This window comes from Xiphophorus maculatus, chromosome 8 (genome assembly GCF_002775205.1).
Source record: "Xiphophorus maculatus strain JP 163 A chromosome 8, X_maculatus-5.0-male, whole genome shotgun sequence".
Classification (NCBI taxonomy): Eukaryota; Metazoa; Chordata; class Actinopteri; order Cyprinodontiformes; family Poeciliidae; genus Xiphophorus; species Xiphophorus maculatus.
This window is the reverse complement of record NC_036450.1, coordinates 3,274,993-3,290,657: the sequence shown is the minus strand read 5'-3', so window position 1 is coordinate 3,290,657 and position 15,665 is coordinate 3,274,993. Positions and strand designations below refer to the sequence as shown.

The following is a 15,665-nucleotide window of genomic DNA, read 5'->3' as shown; positions in this document are numbered from 1 at the left end:
AGCGTCTTGTTTACGTTTCATTAAGAAGGAAGTTGCGCTCAGTGCCTTCTTCAGGGGTTTTTATGTAATTTCCCTCAGTAGTTCTTAATGCAGCGCCCCCACAGGCAGGGAGGGGAACAGCATTTTGAGTTAGTTTGTATCATTTGACACTGCAGTGTGAAAAAGAACCACAGCTGAAAATGTAAGAAATGTTCCAGACTATCAGGTGGAAAAATGCCTTAGCATGAAAACATGCTACTAGTTCACATCCAAGGCTGCAATCTGTGACGCCATCTTGGATCATCAACTGTTTTCTTCCTGCAGGAATCAAGTTGAAGGCAGATGGACTTTAATTAGGCAGGAGAATATGAACATTTTAAATATTGTAAAGTGGAGGACATTTCTACGGCAACAACATTTTGTTTTTATAATTTGCTTCTTATCCTCTACTGCACCAGCATTCACCCAATCTGGTAACAGATGTGAATAAAAACGATAAAAATGGCTCCTGAGCAGCAACAATTAAGATAAAAAGAAAATATAAAAATGCTCCATAATTGACTTCCCTGGCGCTTTGCAGTCTGACTCAGCTTGCTCTTTCATTTCGGCTTTATTTTGCAAGTACCCTTTAAAGCTACATCTTGAAAATATGCACTTTACCTAAAGAGATGTAATAAATGGACAGATACGTGTTCAATAATTACCCCCCAAAAATGTGACAAGCTTTTAGTGGCCATGGTTACAGCGGATCGTGTGAATCAGTTGACCAGAAGCGAGGAAAGAGACATTTAGAGGAAATTAGTGGTGTGGTAAGTTTCTGAGCAGCAAAGGAAATGTGATAAAAGTCACATCACAGGTTAGCTGCATTTATTTCACAATGTTTAGCTTCCAGAAAGCTGAAAGCAAAGCCTGAAAAAACCTGCAAAAAAAGCTAAATTTACTGGTTTGTAAGTATAAAAATCATTTATTTATTATTTTATGTCCAAATAATAAAAAAACCTGCTCTGTTTCATGATTTTATTCTGATTTCAGATTGAAATAGTGATTTTTATTCAAAAAATCTGTTTTGACCTCATTTGTTCACTCAGATTAAAACCAAAGCAGTTAATTAAAAATATAAACTGTTTCTAAAATTAATCAGCTCCAGTTCATCTAATAAGTTCTCATATTTCAGTTGAATATGTTGGTCTAAACATCTATTACTTTATTGATCTAAAACCTCATAATTACTTCAAAACATCTGGACATCTGGAAGTTTATCATAAACAAGATACTGCTAGCTATATTATCTGGGGCTAACATTGTTAGCAGCAGCTAAATTAGCGGGAGCTAACAAATGGCTGGACAATAAATCAATAACCATATACAGTATATCACAATAGACAAGTGATTAATATCAATACATCTGGTAGAAAATTCAATATGGAAAATATTCATTGAACTCCGATTCAATGCACTGCATTGCATTCTGGGAGATGTAGGCAGAAAAAAGACTTTAGCTGCTCAACTTCTCAAGGTGAGCTAAGCTAGGTTGGTGGAATCAACTAACTCACTCACTCTTTGGTTACCTAGCAACTCATTCACTCACTGTTACCTAGCAACAACCTGCTAAGTAACCTGCGCAGCAGCAGTTTAAGGTTTCTTCTCAAAACGGCTTAAAAATACTTATAATGTGAAAGGTTTGTTAGCCATGTAGCATGGCCCTAAGCTAACACCATTAGCTGTTTATAACACAATTAACAGAAGCTAACACAATTAGCAGAACCTAATGCCATTAGCTAGAGCTAGCACCAGAAAAAGAAACTAGCATCATTAGCTAAAGTTAACACCTTTAGCAGAACTAGTATCATTTGCTAGATCTAACACCATTAGCAGGAGCTAATGCCATTAGCAGGATCTAACATCATTAGCAGAACCTAATGCCATTAGCTAGAGCTAACCTCGTTATCAGGAGGCAACACTATATGTAGGAGCTAACGCTAATCTTTACATTGTTAACAAACTGTTTTAATAACCGACATGCTCCTCTTCCTCCATTTAGTCGTCCTCATTTTTATATCCTCATCATTTCTTCATAGTCTTCCAGTTAAAACTGAAAAGATTAAACATTACTTACGGCGCAAAAATTACTGTTCTGCCTGGCCGGCGCTAGCGCCGTTAGCACTTAGCATAGATAACCTGCCTCAGTCCGTCACAATAACAAATTTGGTTAGACGATAAATTTATAGCGATAAACAATAATATTGTTGTTTTGACACCATTTTGATTCTGAAAGATCAATAAACGTTAAATTTTAATGAACATTTAACACTGGAACTATAAGATATTTTAAATATTCAAAATAAATAAAACAACAGAAACATTTGCTTCGCTCCTAGTTGAGACCGAAGTATCAGAAAGACTTTTATCATCCTGATTGAACTTATAATTTAATTTGATTAATCGATTTATCATTTATTGTGACGTCTGTGTGACAATATTTTGTCTAAATCTATAAAAATTGTATTTCTACTCTTTGGTTTTCACTTCTGAATAAAAAACGTTTCTCAGATCATCATTCCAATCAACTCTCCGCCTTGACATCAGAGCATTTTAAGCCATAACTTGGCGATTTTCTCCGACACGTAGGGAGGACATAACCTTTTTAAACGTAAACATGAGAGCCGGAGTCGTTAGCGGGCGGAGAACGGTCGCCCACGCAGAAAGCGACGGCGGCAATCAGCAGAAGGAGGAAGAAGGGCCTGGAGAGCGGCGCTCGTCAGAACTGAAAAGCCTTTTGTGTTGCCTCTGATTGAGCTGCGATACTCAGAAGACGCTCGGTAATTGTGTTGCCGTCTCCGTTAGCGGCGTGTGGGTCCAGGAGAGCGCAGCCAAGTGATGGGAGTGTGTTTGTGCAAGTCAAGGGCCTGAAGACGTCGATACAATGAGGCTCATCAAGAAAGCTGATGTCCCATCAGAGGAAGCGGAGGAGAAAACGTGATGATGAGGGAATCTGAGGAGAAAAGATCCAGTTTGCTACAATAATCTGATTTTCCTCACGATTATAACAGAATGAAGAAATGAAGCTGTGCCATGAAAACACAATTAGAGTATCATTAAAAACTTAAATTAGCTCAAAAACTGAAGATAATATGTTAGTTTCTCAACACGGTTATTTTGTGGTATTATAATAAAAAATATATATATATTATGAATATTATAAAAATAAGTAGAATTATTGTATATAATCCTTATATAATAAAATAAAAAATAGTAATAGTTGAAGTAGTAATCATGATATAATAATTCTAATACCCCTTAATATAATTATAACATGGAGATTATTGTTATAAAATATTATAAAATATAATAACTAAATAACTACAAATTGTTAAATACTTAGTATTACAAAAATAATATTCCTTAATATGATTATATTAAAAATATTAAAGTATAATAATAAATTCAGAATTTTAAAATTAATGTAGTAGTACTAGTCAAAATAATAAAATGTCTTATATACCTTAATGATTATAAATTGAAAACTTAATTATTACAAAATATAATCATTATGAAATTTTTTTTTTACATTTATTTAATTAGTTATAGTAAAATTAATATTGCTTAATCTTAATTAATATATTTTTAAATATAATCATTATAAAATAAGAATTATTATGATTATTATTATTCAGTCTGAGAAGCTGAATAATGATAAAATTAGATTACATGTAATAGAAATATATTTAATAATCTGTGAATGAATCTATTAATGGAAAGCTTAGTGGAAGAAAAAAATTTAGTTATGACAAAAGTTTACAGCAACATAGTTGATGAATATACATTTATGTATTTATCTTCATATAGAATATACTTTTATGAATTTTACTTTTATGTGTTTAAGTGATCTTAACTCGTCTGTAGGATCTTTAAAGGCTGTTTCGATGCTGATTTAATTATTATCACAGAAACTTTTTAATTTGTTAAACCTTTTAACTCTGACCAACCAGTCTCTGATCAAATCAGCAGAAAGTAAAGAAGCACTGAGGGGATTTGAACAGACGGAGAGTTCAGTCCGACCTCCTTTCCTTTTGTGTTTCTGCTATTTTCTCTCAGTTTTAAGTCAGAACCCATCTGCCGATCACTGGGCCTCGCTTGTGGGCGGGAGAAGAAAAAACGCAGCCTGTAGCTGGTTTGGGTCTCGCTTTGGTCTCGATCGTAAAGCTGTGGGCGCAGCACAGTGAGCCGCTACTTGTCGCTGAGAGCTGACTCCATATGGAGGGAAGATTGGAAACTGGCAGCAAGGATCTTTAAAACCAGAAAAATAAAAAGTCCTGCCAAGAGAGAGGACTTTAATTCAAACAAATACTTTAAATGTACTAAAAAGTATAAAATATCAGTTTAAATGAGAAAAATCATGATGTTTAGCTAATGAACATGACTAGTTCCTACATTCCTGTAAAAATATATTTGTTCTATGACATTTTTACAAATTTAGCCAAAGACAACCTGAGAAAATACAAAAAAAACGATTTTAAATTCATGAATAAATCAATAAAACAGTCAATAGTGACCCAAAGCAACCTGATTGTAAGTGAAAAAGTAATTTCTCACTAGACATAATAAACTAAATCTCTCAATTTTTGGAGTAAAATCTACAGTTAACTCTTTCTGAATGAACATAAGTGTTTTACAACATGGAGGCATTAATATCAATATTAATATTATTAATTATAATAATTATAATTATTACAAACAACAATTAACAATAAACAACAATTAATGTTCTTAACTAACATTAATTGCTGGTTAACAACTGAAAAATAAACAATGAGCAACTGAAATATATTGAAACTGAAAAAATTAGTAATAAATAAAGAAAATACTAAAAAATAAACTACAGAAAATCAGACATTTTCTTGCTTGGGGGGTTAAAGGTGCCCACCATGGCCCTCTGGTAAATTTGCTCTAGAACCGCCACTGCTTAGAGATCATTTTTTTCAAAAAGTGTCACAAAAATGTGACTTGCTTCTAGGAGATGAAACTTTTAATTGTTGTGGTTTCTTTTAACGTATGGCTGAGCTATGGAGCTCCAATCAGACCTAAACTGCTAAAGTCTGTTGGGAGATTTTCATGTGTTTATTTATGTGATTTAGAAGGAGAATTTAACCAAAATCTGAGAAGTAAACAGAATTTTTTCCAGCTTAAAAAGGTTGAAAAAGTCTAAAAACATTAAAACTGAGTGTAAATAAAAGCTGACCTATGGAAGATGCCAACATGCCGGCGTTCCTGTCATTCACAGATCTCTGCTCATTTGTGACATCTGGTCAGATCTGCAGTGGGAAACAGACGGCGACTCCCACCGCCGCCATCTGCCTGCGTGAAAATGGGCCGCCGCGGGTTGCCAGGTCGGCGCCACATCCAGCTGATGGCAGGACACTTTGTGACTTAGAAAGAAGCAAATAATAATCAGTGAAGGAACTGAAGAAAGTAAAACAAGTCATTAGAAATGTAACTAGAAAGTTTTCACTTCCTGTTTTCACCGTCATTCATCCTCAGACTTTGCAATGCTTTCTCAGAATTCTAACTTTTTTAAAATTATGACGATTTTCTCAGAATTTTGACTTTATTCTCAGTTATTTTTTTCAGTGGTCCTCATCCTTTTTACTCTATGTGATAAATACTAAGATTAACCTTTCTAATTTAATGACTGAAATAAACTTACTTGTTAGTTGCTGCTGTTTCCATTACCACAAAATTGCTCAATTTATTATTTCAAAAATAAATTTCATGATTTTTAAAAAAAAAAATACATTTTTTGATACAAAGTTTAGCGTTTTTTTGGCCATATTGAAATTGGTTTATTTCATAAAGCTGCAATGGAAGAAGTTTTTTTGCACAATGAATCATATGATCAACAACAGGATGTTACTACTGGCAAAAACTACAAAGAAGACGACAGGAAGTAGTTGGATGATGACAACACAGCATGATTTTTAATGACTTGTTGCTTAAACAAGCTCCTCCACATGTGATTTTAATCACATTTCTTATTGCAAAATTGTTTTTTACAGAAAGTTTTACATTTGTAATGGAAACACAGTAAGTGATCTCGTAATTTATTACATTTATTAAAGAGAAATGCCTGGAAAAAGCTTTAATCTTGAACAGAGATGATAATTATTGCATCACATTTTTCATGGCAGATTTCTGGAAACAGAAACATTTAATTCTCTCTCTTGTAGTTGTATCTCTGCTCAGCAGCTGTTCGCTGATCGTCGGCCTCGACCCCAATCTACTCCGAGACCTCGGCGACGTCATCGGATCTGAAGCTAAAAATTTAAATACGGCCGAGTTCTAGAGACCCGTAACGTTCCTGATTGATCCGATATGTCAGCTTATCCGACGGTCCAGGCCGCAGCCACTGCACCAGGCTTCACTTTCACCCCGTCAATATAAATGCAAATCATACAATCTGTCGAGGGCCGTGTGGATTACGACTCGCAGTCGCCTGCCTGTGAAAAGACGGTGAAAGGTCAGCGGTTCGTCACGTTTGGCTGATTGCAACGCAATGAATTCAGAGCCAGAGGGAATGAGCCGTTTTACCTTAAAGTGCAAACATTTCATTGGATCTTTTTTTGACATTTTTACCCGTCTGAGACACGAGGATGTCAGCGGATTACTTAAACAGTTTGATTAATTTTTTACAAGGAACTGGGAGCAACAGTGTGAATTTGGACGGTCAGAATTGCACATGCAGCCTTTGGTTAAAGCAACTCTAACAGGTTGGACACAGTTTTGTTTTCACAGCCATTTTCTGACATCTAGTGAAGCTCGAACAGAATCACTTTTTTATTCCAAGGCCTTTAAATTATGCTCCTTATGGTTGTTATTGCAAAGAAGCTACAAAAATCACCACCTGGTTTTCAGTTTCTCCTGCTATTTATGCCATGAAGCATCATTTCCTCATCAGATATTCATGTCTGGAATTATTAAACTAAATAAATACACTGAAGATTATTTTGAAATTAAATATCTAGCTTGGAGCTACATTTACCATAGAGCTACATATTTAGTTTGCTAAATAAATAATTAGTATACTACCTAAATATTTAGCATGCTAACTAAATATTTAGCATGAAGCTACATATTTAGCTTGCTAGCTAAATATTTAGTTTCAAGCTAAACATTTAGCTGTGAGTTACATATTTAACTTGGTAACTATTTATTTTGAAGCTAAATATTTAGCTTTCTAAGTATTCAGTTTTTAATTTAAATACTAAATATTTGACTGTGATATTTATGACCCTGATAGCAAAAATATGATTTTGAAAAATAAACCTCGTTTTTCCTTTCTGAAATACTAAAATTACCCAAGTGCTGTTAATTTTTTAATATGCAACTTCATACTTAGCAAAGTGAGGCTTAGAAACCTGCTAACTCTTTACCAGCATGGTGGAGAAAGCATCATGCTGTGGGCTTATTTCATTGCCAGTGTCTCTGCTGCAAAAGTGGTCATGGTGAATCTTTTTAAGTGCAACTTAGAAACAATTACATCTGTTTGAAAACAGACCCGTTCAATTAGTTTTCATACCATGACAAAGACTTTCTCATTCTCTGTTTCTCTTTCCAGCTACATGTGAACTGAATGTATTGTTTGCAGTAGAAAATTGACTCCAAAGTCTTTAAATTCGTGTCCAAATGGAGCCGTTTGGTTCAGACAAAACCCAGCGGAGGCTCGGCCTCAGCTTCAATCAAACAGTCTGTTTAAATTGCAGACCTTTCCCCACTTGTGAGATAATTACCCCCATTATTCTATTGATCAAGTGGTACCTGAAAATCCCTTTAATGTTTTACTCTCTTTGTGTTCAGAGCAACTATGAAGCTCTCGTGTTGTAAAAGGCGAAGGATTATTTTTAAAAACGGAGATTCACCTGCATGCAGGCTTTCCTGCTGATCCTCAGAAACAAAGTCTCACAACCTGCCAGGTTGTGGAACAAACGTCTCAAACCCTGCAGAGGTTTGCGATCGCCTCATTGGTTTTGTTAACAAATTCATTAATTAGGCAATCAGACAGAAATTAGAGGTCACTGCATGAGGGGTCAATTATTCTCATCTCCTCCTGGGGTGAAGATAAACTTCTTCCTGTGACCTGCAGCAGTAAAATCAACACTGACAGCCAACACACTACTGTAAATTCAAAGTCAACTTTGTCCTTCTTACGTTTTTAAACTTTGTAAAACAAACACTTTCAGTCATTTCTGCCTTCCGATTTCCGATTTAAGCAGAACATTTATGAATATCTTTGCTACAATCTGTGTCAACACTTTAGACTGACTTTTACTGACAGTTTGAAGAATCAGAGTCCAGAAGATTCGGTTCGATTGCGACCAAAGTTGCAAGATTTGCTACATTTTCAGCGTCAAAATATTCAAATGCTTTGAGCCCTGTTCCCCTCCTGGCCTGTGGGGGCGCTGCACTAAGAACCACTGAAGTAAACGACAAGAAAACCTCTGAAGACACTGAGCGCAACTTCATTCTTCACCAAATGGAAACAAAAATGGAGCGGGATCAAATTTTAGCGGTTGGAGGATTTCTCTTTTGTCTTTGGTACAAAACCACAATCCATTTTTCCTGCTAGCGCTAGGCTAGCACTTTTTTGACTGTTTTTACCCAGAATGCCTTGTGCTTTAGAGAAATTTCACAACAGCTTTGTTTAGTCGTTTTAATAAAACTGTAGTTCCGGTTCAGTTGGAGAAGCTGGATGTATAATTGAACAAAAAAAGCAATTTGACTAAGCTTTTAGACTGGAGACCGCTCCAAAAGCAGGAAGTGAACTACAGCGCAGGGCATTCTGGGTAAAAACAACCGAAACAAACACACTAGCCAAGCGCAAGCAGAAGAAATAAAAATCCTCCAACCCCTAAAATCTGACGCCACTCTGTTTACACTTTGTGAAAGAATTACGTTGTGCTCAGTGTCTTTGGAGGTTTTTGTTGTTTCCTTCAGTGGTTATTGGTGCAGCGCCCCCACAGGCGAGGAGGGGAACAGGTTTTTCAGAGTTTGGTTGGTTTGACTCAATTCAGAGTGAATGTGAAACGCAGCAGCTGATCAGAGCAGGAACAAATCCTTCAGTCCTACATAAACTCTTGACTCTCTTTAGTCGCAGTAAAGTCAATCTGAGTGGAAAAGGACGGGATCTGGTGATACCAGAACCAATTTTCTGTTGGTAAACTTCAATCCTCTGGAATCTTTGTGAGGATGATTTTATGGTTTAAAAAGAAAGGACTGAATTTGATAATTAATGGATTTGTTTTAAATTCTAGGCTTTCAAAATGAACACTTTCTGTTATTGTAATAAATCGGCAGTCAGGGCGTCTTTCATAGCAACATGCTGCCCCCTGCTGGACTGTTTTATACAGGGAGGCAAGAAGCTCCCAAAAAAGCCATAAAATAGAGGAAATAAAACGTTTAATAAATTAGTAAATAAACTAATATTAAAAACAAAGAGGAAATAAACTGATAATAAGTAACTGACAAAATAAAATTGAAACTAAGTAAATAGGAAATAAAATTAAATAAGTGGAAATAAAACTAAATATAAAAATAAGACAAATCAAAATAGAAAATGAATGAGAAAATAAAATGAAATAACTAGGAGATGAAACTGTAAATAATTAAGAAAAATAACTGAATAAATAAGAGCAAAGAAAACTGTAAACAAATGCGATATAAATAAAATTTAAAACAAATAAATATACTATGGAATATATTAGGAAATAACCTTATTAATATTGAGGTTAGTACACCGTTCACTCAATAAATGGTGTACTTGTCCTTTAAAATTCAATTCCTGAATGTATTTAAAGTTTGTGCTGCCCTCTGCTGCTGGATGCTTGTTATTACAACTCAGACGTTGCTGCTGGTTTAACATTAAATCACTGAACTCTATCGCCACCAACCTTAAAATGAAAAAAAACCCTGAACATTTATACCAGAAATAAAAATAATTATAGAAATAAAAACAACTTATATTCTGTTTTATAATGTATCTCAGTTATTAAACTTTTAACCAGAACATGGAGCCTAAAAATAAACCAACCACAGGCTGTCACCTCTAACAGCTTCCTGAATGCAGACCGGGCCGCCCTCTGAGGTCTGACTCAGTCAGCGGTACCGCCCCCCTCTCTCATGTTCGGCTCATATATAACCAGAACCGGAACCGGCTCCAGGCAGGGAACCGCTCAGACGTCCAGAGGGAGCAAAGATCAGCGGCTCAGACGCTCAGGAAGATAAAAACAAGATGAGGGTCAGTCTGCAAACGCTGATAACATGTAAGTCATCCGCTCTATGATCAGTTCACTCAAATACCTGCACAATATTCAGATTAATTCGTTTGTTTAAATGTTTAAATGATGCTGAAGATGATCATACAACCTGATCTCCTCAGCTGTTTTCAAAGATTGTCTGAAGTTAAAGAAAGTTTCAGTTAAAACCTGCATTTCCTCGAGGGAAGCTCCACAGTTCAAAGGTTTTCTCAATGACTGATTGATTAACAGTAATTACTTTAACTAAACCAGTGGAGGCTGAGGGAAAAGGTTGGTTTGTGACAGGAAGTGTTGTTAGACAGATTTAGAGGTGAGAAAAATGTTTTTACCAGTTTGAAAAACAAAATTGAGGCCAAACTGCCTGAGAGAGAAACTTTCAGAAGCGTCAAACCGGATCTCAGTTTCCACTTCCTGCACACCAACACGGCCTGCGTCTAAGAAAAACATCAGCGTGGTTTTAGTTAGACACAGTGAGGCAAAACATGAAGAAATTCCCTAAAAATACTTTTTTAAACTAAGAATGTATTGTTCTGTCATAAGAAATTTTACTGGACGATAAAATTGTTCCAGGAGTTATTGTGATAAACGATAATATTGTTATTTTGAGTTCATTTTCTATCTGCTGCACATCTTTGCAACCATTTTGCAAAGAAAACAAAACTGACAGTGGATTAAGGCCATAATAATACATTTCTTTTAAATGTAAAAAAGTGATAATATTCCAAGAATAAAGTCAGTCATATTTTTAAAGACAGTTTCTCATCCATAAAAATGTACAATCTGGAGTTCCACAGGGCAGCTGTTTTGGACCTTTTCTGTTTCCGTCATCAAACTGCATGATAAGTTGAACATTGACCAACATATAGGAAATTTAACGTCTGTTTTTTCACAACTATGGATGATGTTTTCATGATGTGAAGCACTGTGAGTTGCTGAAATGTGCTGTACAGATTGGAGATTATGTAGAATTAACCAATGGGAATTGTGTTTTTCTTGACTGGTTTTGATTTTTAAACGGTTTTACGTCTCAAAATAAAGAATATCGTAGAGAAACTGCTGCACTGTAAAACATAAGAGGCGAGATTAAGAGTGGAAAAAGACTGAAGTGTCGTTTGTGTGGAATTACAGGGCTGTTGCTATCATTAGCATCAACATTGGCATCAGAGACAACGACGGCAATGACAACAACAATGACACCAACAACAACACCAACATCAATGACAACAACTACAGCACCAACAACAACTACAGCACCAACAACAACTACAGCACCAACAATGACAACAACAACAACTACAGCACCAACAACAACTACAGCACCAACAACAACTACAGCACCAACAACAACTACAGCACCAACAATGACAACAACAACAACTACAGCACCAACAACAACTACAGCACCAACAACAACAACTACACCAACTACAGCACCAACTACAACACCACCAACGACACGAACAACATCGACACCAACAACAATAATGACGACATCTATACATTCGTCAACTGATTTCAGCTCATCAACCTCATCATCTCAAACCGAGAGCGGCACTACGGCCGTTTCTGCAGCTTCATCACCACCATCATCATCCTCAGTGACCTCAGATGCTACGAATACGACCGTCACCCTCACAACCGTTCAAACAAATGACACCACCGTAACCACCACCACCACCGTAACCAACACCACCACCGTAACCAACACCACCACCAGCAGCTCTACCACCACAACTGGTTCCACAACCAGTAAAATGGCCTCAGAACCACCAACCTCATCCGGCGCCCCAACCACCAGGCCTGATGCTGCCTCTTCCAGCAGACCCACGTCAACCACAGCCCCCACCAGCAGTCTGACGCCGGAGAAGGAGGAACAGAAGTCGGAGGCACTTAGCCCAGGTAGGCAGGTCCACCATTTTACTTTTTATTCTTTTGGAATCAAAATCACTGATTTTGAGATATTTTTTCCTCATTAAGCTCCTTCCAAAATCTACATGGAGAAGAAAAAAACTGTTAACTGACCTGAATGGTGCGCCTGCTTGTGCATAATCCAATGTTTCAGAGTTTTGATGTTGATATGGAGGCAGAAATCTGTGATTGAGATCAGGGAACGTTTCCCAAACTGAAGGGATCAGAAGTTTTTAAGACTCTGTAAACGAGGGGCAGCGCGTTGGAAACGGACAGCCAGATGTATGGAGTTCAGGTCAAAGGTGAAAGTCAGATGGGAATTTCCTTTAGAGATTATAATCTGTCAAAATGACAAAAAGCCTTCAGATTTTTCCATCACTGTTTTAAAAAGATCCAGTCAAATATTTCATCAATCCCCCTGAGTAGAAGTAGGAAATATTATGTTACGTTTAAGTGAAATTATTATTGGAATAATTTTATTAGGACTCAAACATACATTTTTAAAAATTATAAATATGCTTCAAATACGTGTTAATAGGAAACAACTCATTTAATTTATTTAAAAAAGAATTCGTTTCATTTTAAGACGTTCTGGTAAAATTGCGTCTTTATTCTGCTAATATTGTGACTATATCCTCCTCAATAAATAAAGATTCTCTTGAAATAAGGGCCACTTTTTTTTATAAATATCATTGTCATTTATTTAAATTTTAGAGACAAAAATGAAAAGAAATTGATTAAAAAGCTGTAAATGTTGAAACTCTTTGGCAGCGGCCCGATGTTTCAGTCGTTGCTCCGTCCCACTTCTCTGCCTCATAATGTGGAAAAGTTCCTGCTGTGGTTAATATGTGAGCCGATTTCTTCTCTCACTTCCTTGTTTACCTTCCAGTCACTTCTTTATGAGATTTACAAACGAACTACTGAAAAAAAACAGGTTTTTGTTTTAGTGACTGCTCTTCCTCTCTGGTTGGTAAACGGTTACAGAAATAATGATACTTCCTCTGCAAACGTTTTGGTTCTGCTGCTTAAATGTCACCTGTTGGTCATGGAGCTGATAAGTCCAGGTGTTGGCCTCACCTGTGGCGTTTACTGGCTTCCCATCATGGCCGACTGGTGGAGGTGATAAATGTGACTCAGAGCCTTTATGGTTTAAGGAGAAACCGAGTCAAGTTTGGGTTTCGTTTCAGAAATATTCAGAACAGAACAAAAGGTTTTCAGCAGAATTAAACATAAAATTAAAAATGCTAAAGCTACATTTATGTTATAGTGTAATAATGAAGTTTAAAACCTGAGTCTTCTGGTATGTTTGAGTTAAACATTTATATTTTATTGTTTCCTCTTTAAAACAAAAGAAAAGAATGAATACAGAATATTGTATATTTTATTTAGATGTTTTTAAAATTTAAGATATATTTTATCCTCACTTTAAAGAAAGAGAAAAAATAAGTAGATAGATAATATTCCAAGTTTCTTCATATTTAAAACATTTTAAAATAAAAAAAGTTTGTTTTTTTATTTAAAAAAGAAAGAAAACTGCATAATTCCTTTTCTTAACTTTAAAAATGATCAATTAAAAAATATATATAAAAAGAGAGTGGACAACATGTTTTATTTTTGTATTATTTCCCTTATTTTTAAAAAATAACAAAAAATAGGAAGAGACAGCGATGTATATTTAATTTGTTCTTCTTTTCTAAAAAGAGAAGTTAAAAAAAGAAAATCATGTAGATTAATTCTTTTCATATTTTAAAAATAATGACATGCAAAATAATTTAATTTATATTATTTTATTTAATTAATATTTTTATTGTAAGCAATACATATAAATTAAAAAGAGAACATTATGTTTATTTATGTTACATATGAACATTTCCTTTATCAGATGAAACCTTTGTTGTTGCTTCCTCTTATTGCTTTCCTATTCATTTAAAAGTTCAAAGGTCAATTTTGTCTGATCTGCTGGAAGAGGAAATTATCTGAAGTTCATGGTTCACTGACAGCCTGAACAATGAGTTCATATTTTTATCATTTATCAGATTTTTTATGAAGAAACTCTGAATTTGTGTCTTAAATTGTTTTGAGGACAAAAATAAAAACATGTTTAAAACATAAAACTGTGAAGAAAATGATTCTTTAAGCCAAAAAACAAACAAATGCTCGTGTTTAATAATCCAACATGGATCCTGTTTTTGACTGGCCCTCCTCTGATTGGGTCAATAACTAAACTCTTGTTTAAAACTCGTTCTGTCTGCAGGAACCATCGTTGTCATCGTGGCCATTTTCCTGCTGCTGGTTCTGCTGGTGCTGGGAGGATTATACCACCACAAGTTCAGGTGAGACTTAACAATAACACGAAAAGCACGAAATCACCTTTATTTCCATTAACCATCTCTGTGTTGTTGTTTGCAGACGGGCGTCGTACGGCCCCCTGCTGAGCAGCCACGAACACGGCTCTTTAGGAAACTTCACCAACCCCATGTACGACCCCTGATGACCCCTGATGACCCCGGATGAATCCACAAATCCTGCACTCTGAGCCGTTTGACGATGGCAGTAAATTCAGATTATGAACGTCTCTGCTATACAAACACTGGTTAAATGGCATTTCTTTGGTGTTTTTTGGCGTTAAGAACTTTTTTCTTTAAGTTTTTGCACTGAAAGTTGAAGTAGGAATTATAAGTTGCATAAAAAAGGCCAACAAAGAACAAAAACAGCATAAAAAAACAATACATTAATTATTTTTTAGCTGGGAATTTATCTTGTTTTTACATAAATATTGTCAATTGTTTTTGCAATCCTTGCAGCTACATGGGTTACTTTAAGCAAAACTGTGAGATAAAAAGAAATGAACTAAAATAAGAATTAGTTAAATTTAGTTTTTAGTGAAAGTATTTATTTTCCAATAAATTGTAATGTTTAGTAATTGTGACTATTTTAAGATCAAACTAAGAATTTTTGTTTTATATCTTATTTGCATTTTTATGATTTAAAAATCAAATAAATAGATGCGTTACTTCATTCATGTTAAAGTTAATTCTAATTCTGTGTTTCTGTTTATTTTTTTCCTGTTTTGAACATTTACAGCAGGTTGTTTTGTAATTTTAACTAATGTTGCTGATTTGTGTGAAATTAAAATGTTCAACTAAAAATAGTGATTAAAACAATAATTTGAAAAAGTTTTTCTTTTTAAAATGGTTTCATAATCAGAACACAGTCTATCTAATGAATAAGTTATTAAAAAATAAAGTGAAAGGTGGGGAGATTAATAACTAAACAGTTTTATTGTTTTCAGATATCAGATTAAAAATGAACTTCAAAATATTTCATACTCAGTGTACGAAGCTAACAACAAGCTAGCTAAATAGCCTATTAGCTAGCTAGTCATCTATTTGCCATCAAAATTAGCTTGTCGCTAAGTTAGCTACCTGCTAGCAATGTGGTTAGCTAATTGGACAGATTCAGTATTTTTCT

At 35.1% G+C, this 15,665-nt stretch overlaps 1 protein-coding gene across 1 annotated transcript; it reads left to right on the top strand.

The window, feature by feature from the left end:
* The first annotated feature begins 11,689 nt into the window (after positions 1-11,689).
* parm1 (prostate androgen-regulated mucin-like protein 1) lies at positions 11,690-15,295 on the top strand. The gene is made up of 3 exons (XM_023337921.1): positions 11,690-12,185; positions 14,449-14,527; positions 14,604-15,295. Exons 1-3 carry the CDS (start codon positions 11,771-11,773, stop codon positions 14,683-14,685), a joined length of 576 nt encoding a protein of 191 aa, XP_023193689.1. The 5' UTR covers positions 11,690-11,770; the 3' UTR covers positions 14,686-15,295.
* The last annotated feature ends 370 nt before the right edge of the window (positions 15,296-15,665 follow it).

What these genes read in the sequence shown, in the direction of transcription:
- parm1 (XM_023337921.1), top strand. Translation starts at nt 11,771, where the DNA reads ATGACGACATCTATACATTCGTCAACTGATTTCAGCTCATCAACCTCA. An exon ending in GTCGGAGGCACTTAGCCCAG is followed by an intron (nt 12,186 to 14,448) that starts GTAGGCAGGTCC and finishes TTCTGTCTGCAG; the next exon opens with GAACCATCGTTGTCATCGTG. An exon ending in TTATACCACCACAAGTTCAG is followed by an intron (nt 14,528 to 14,603) that starts GTGAGACTTAAC and finishes TGTTGTTTGCAG; the next exon opens with ACGGGCGTCGTACGGCCCCC.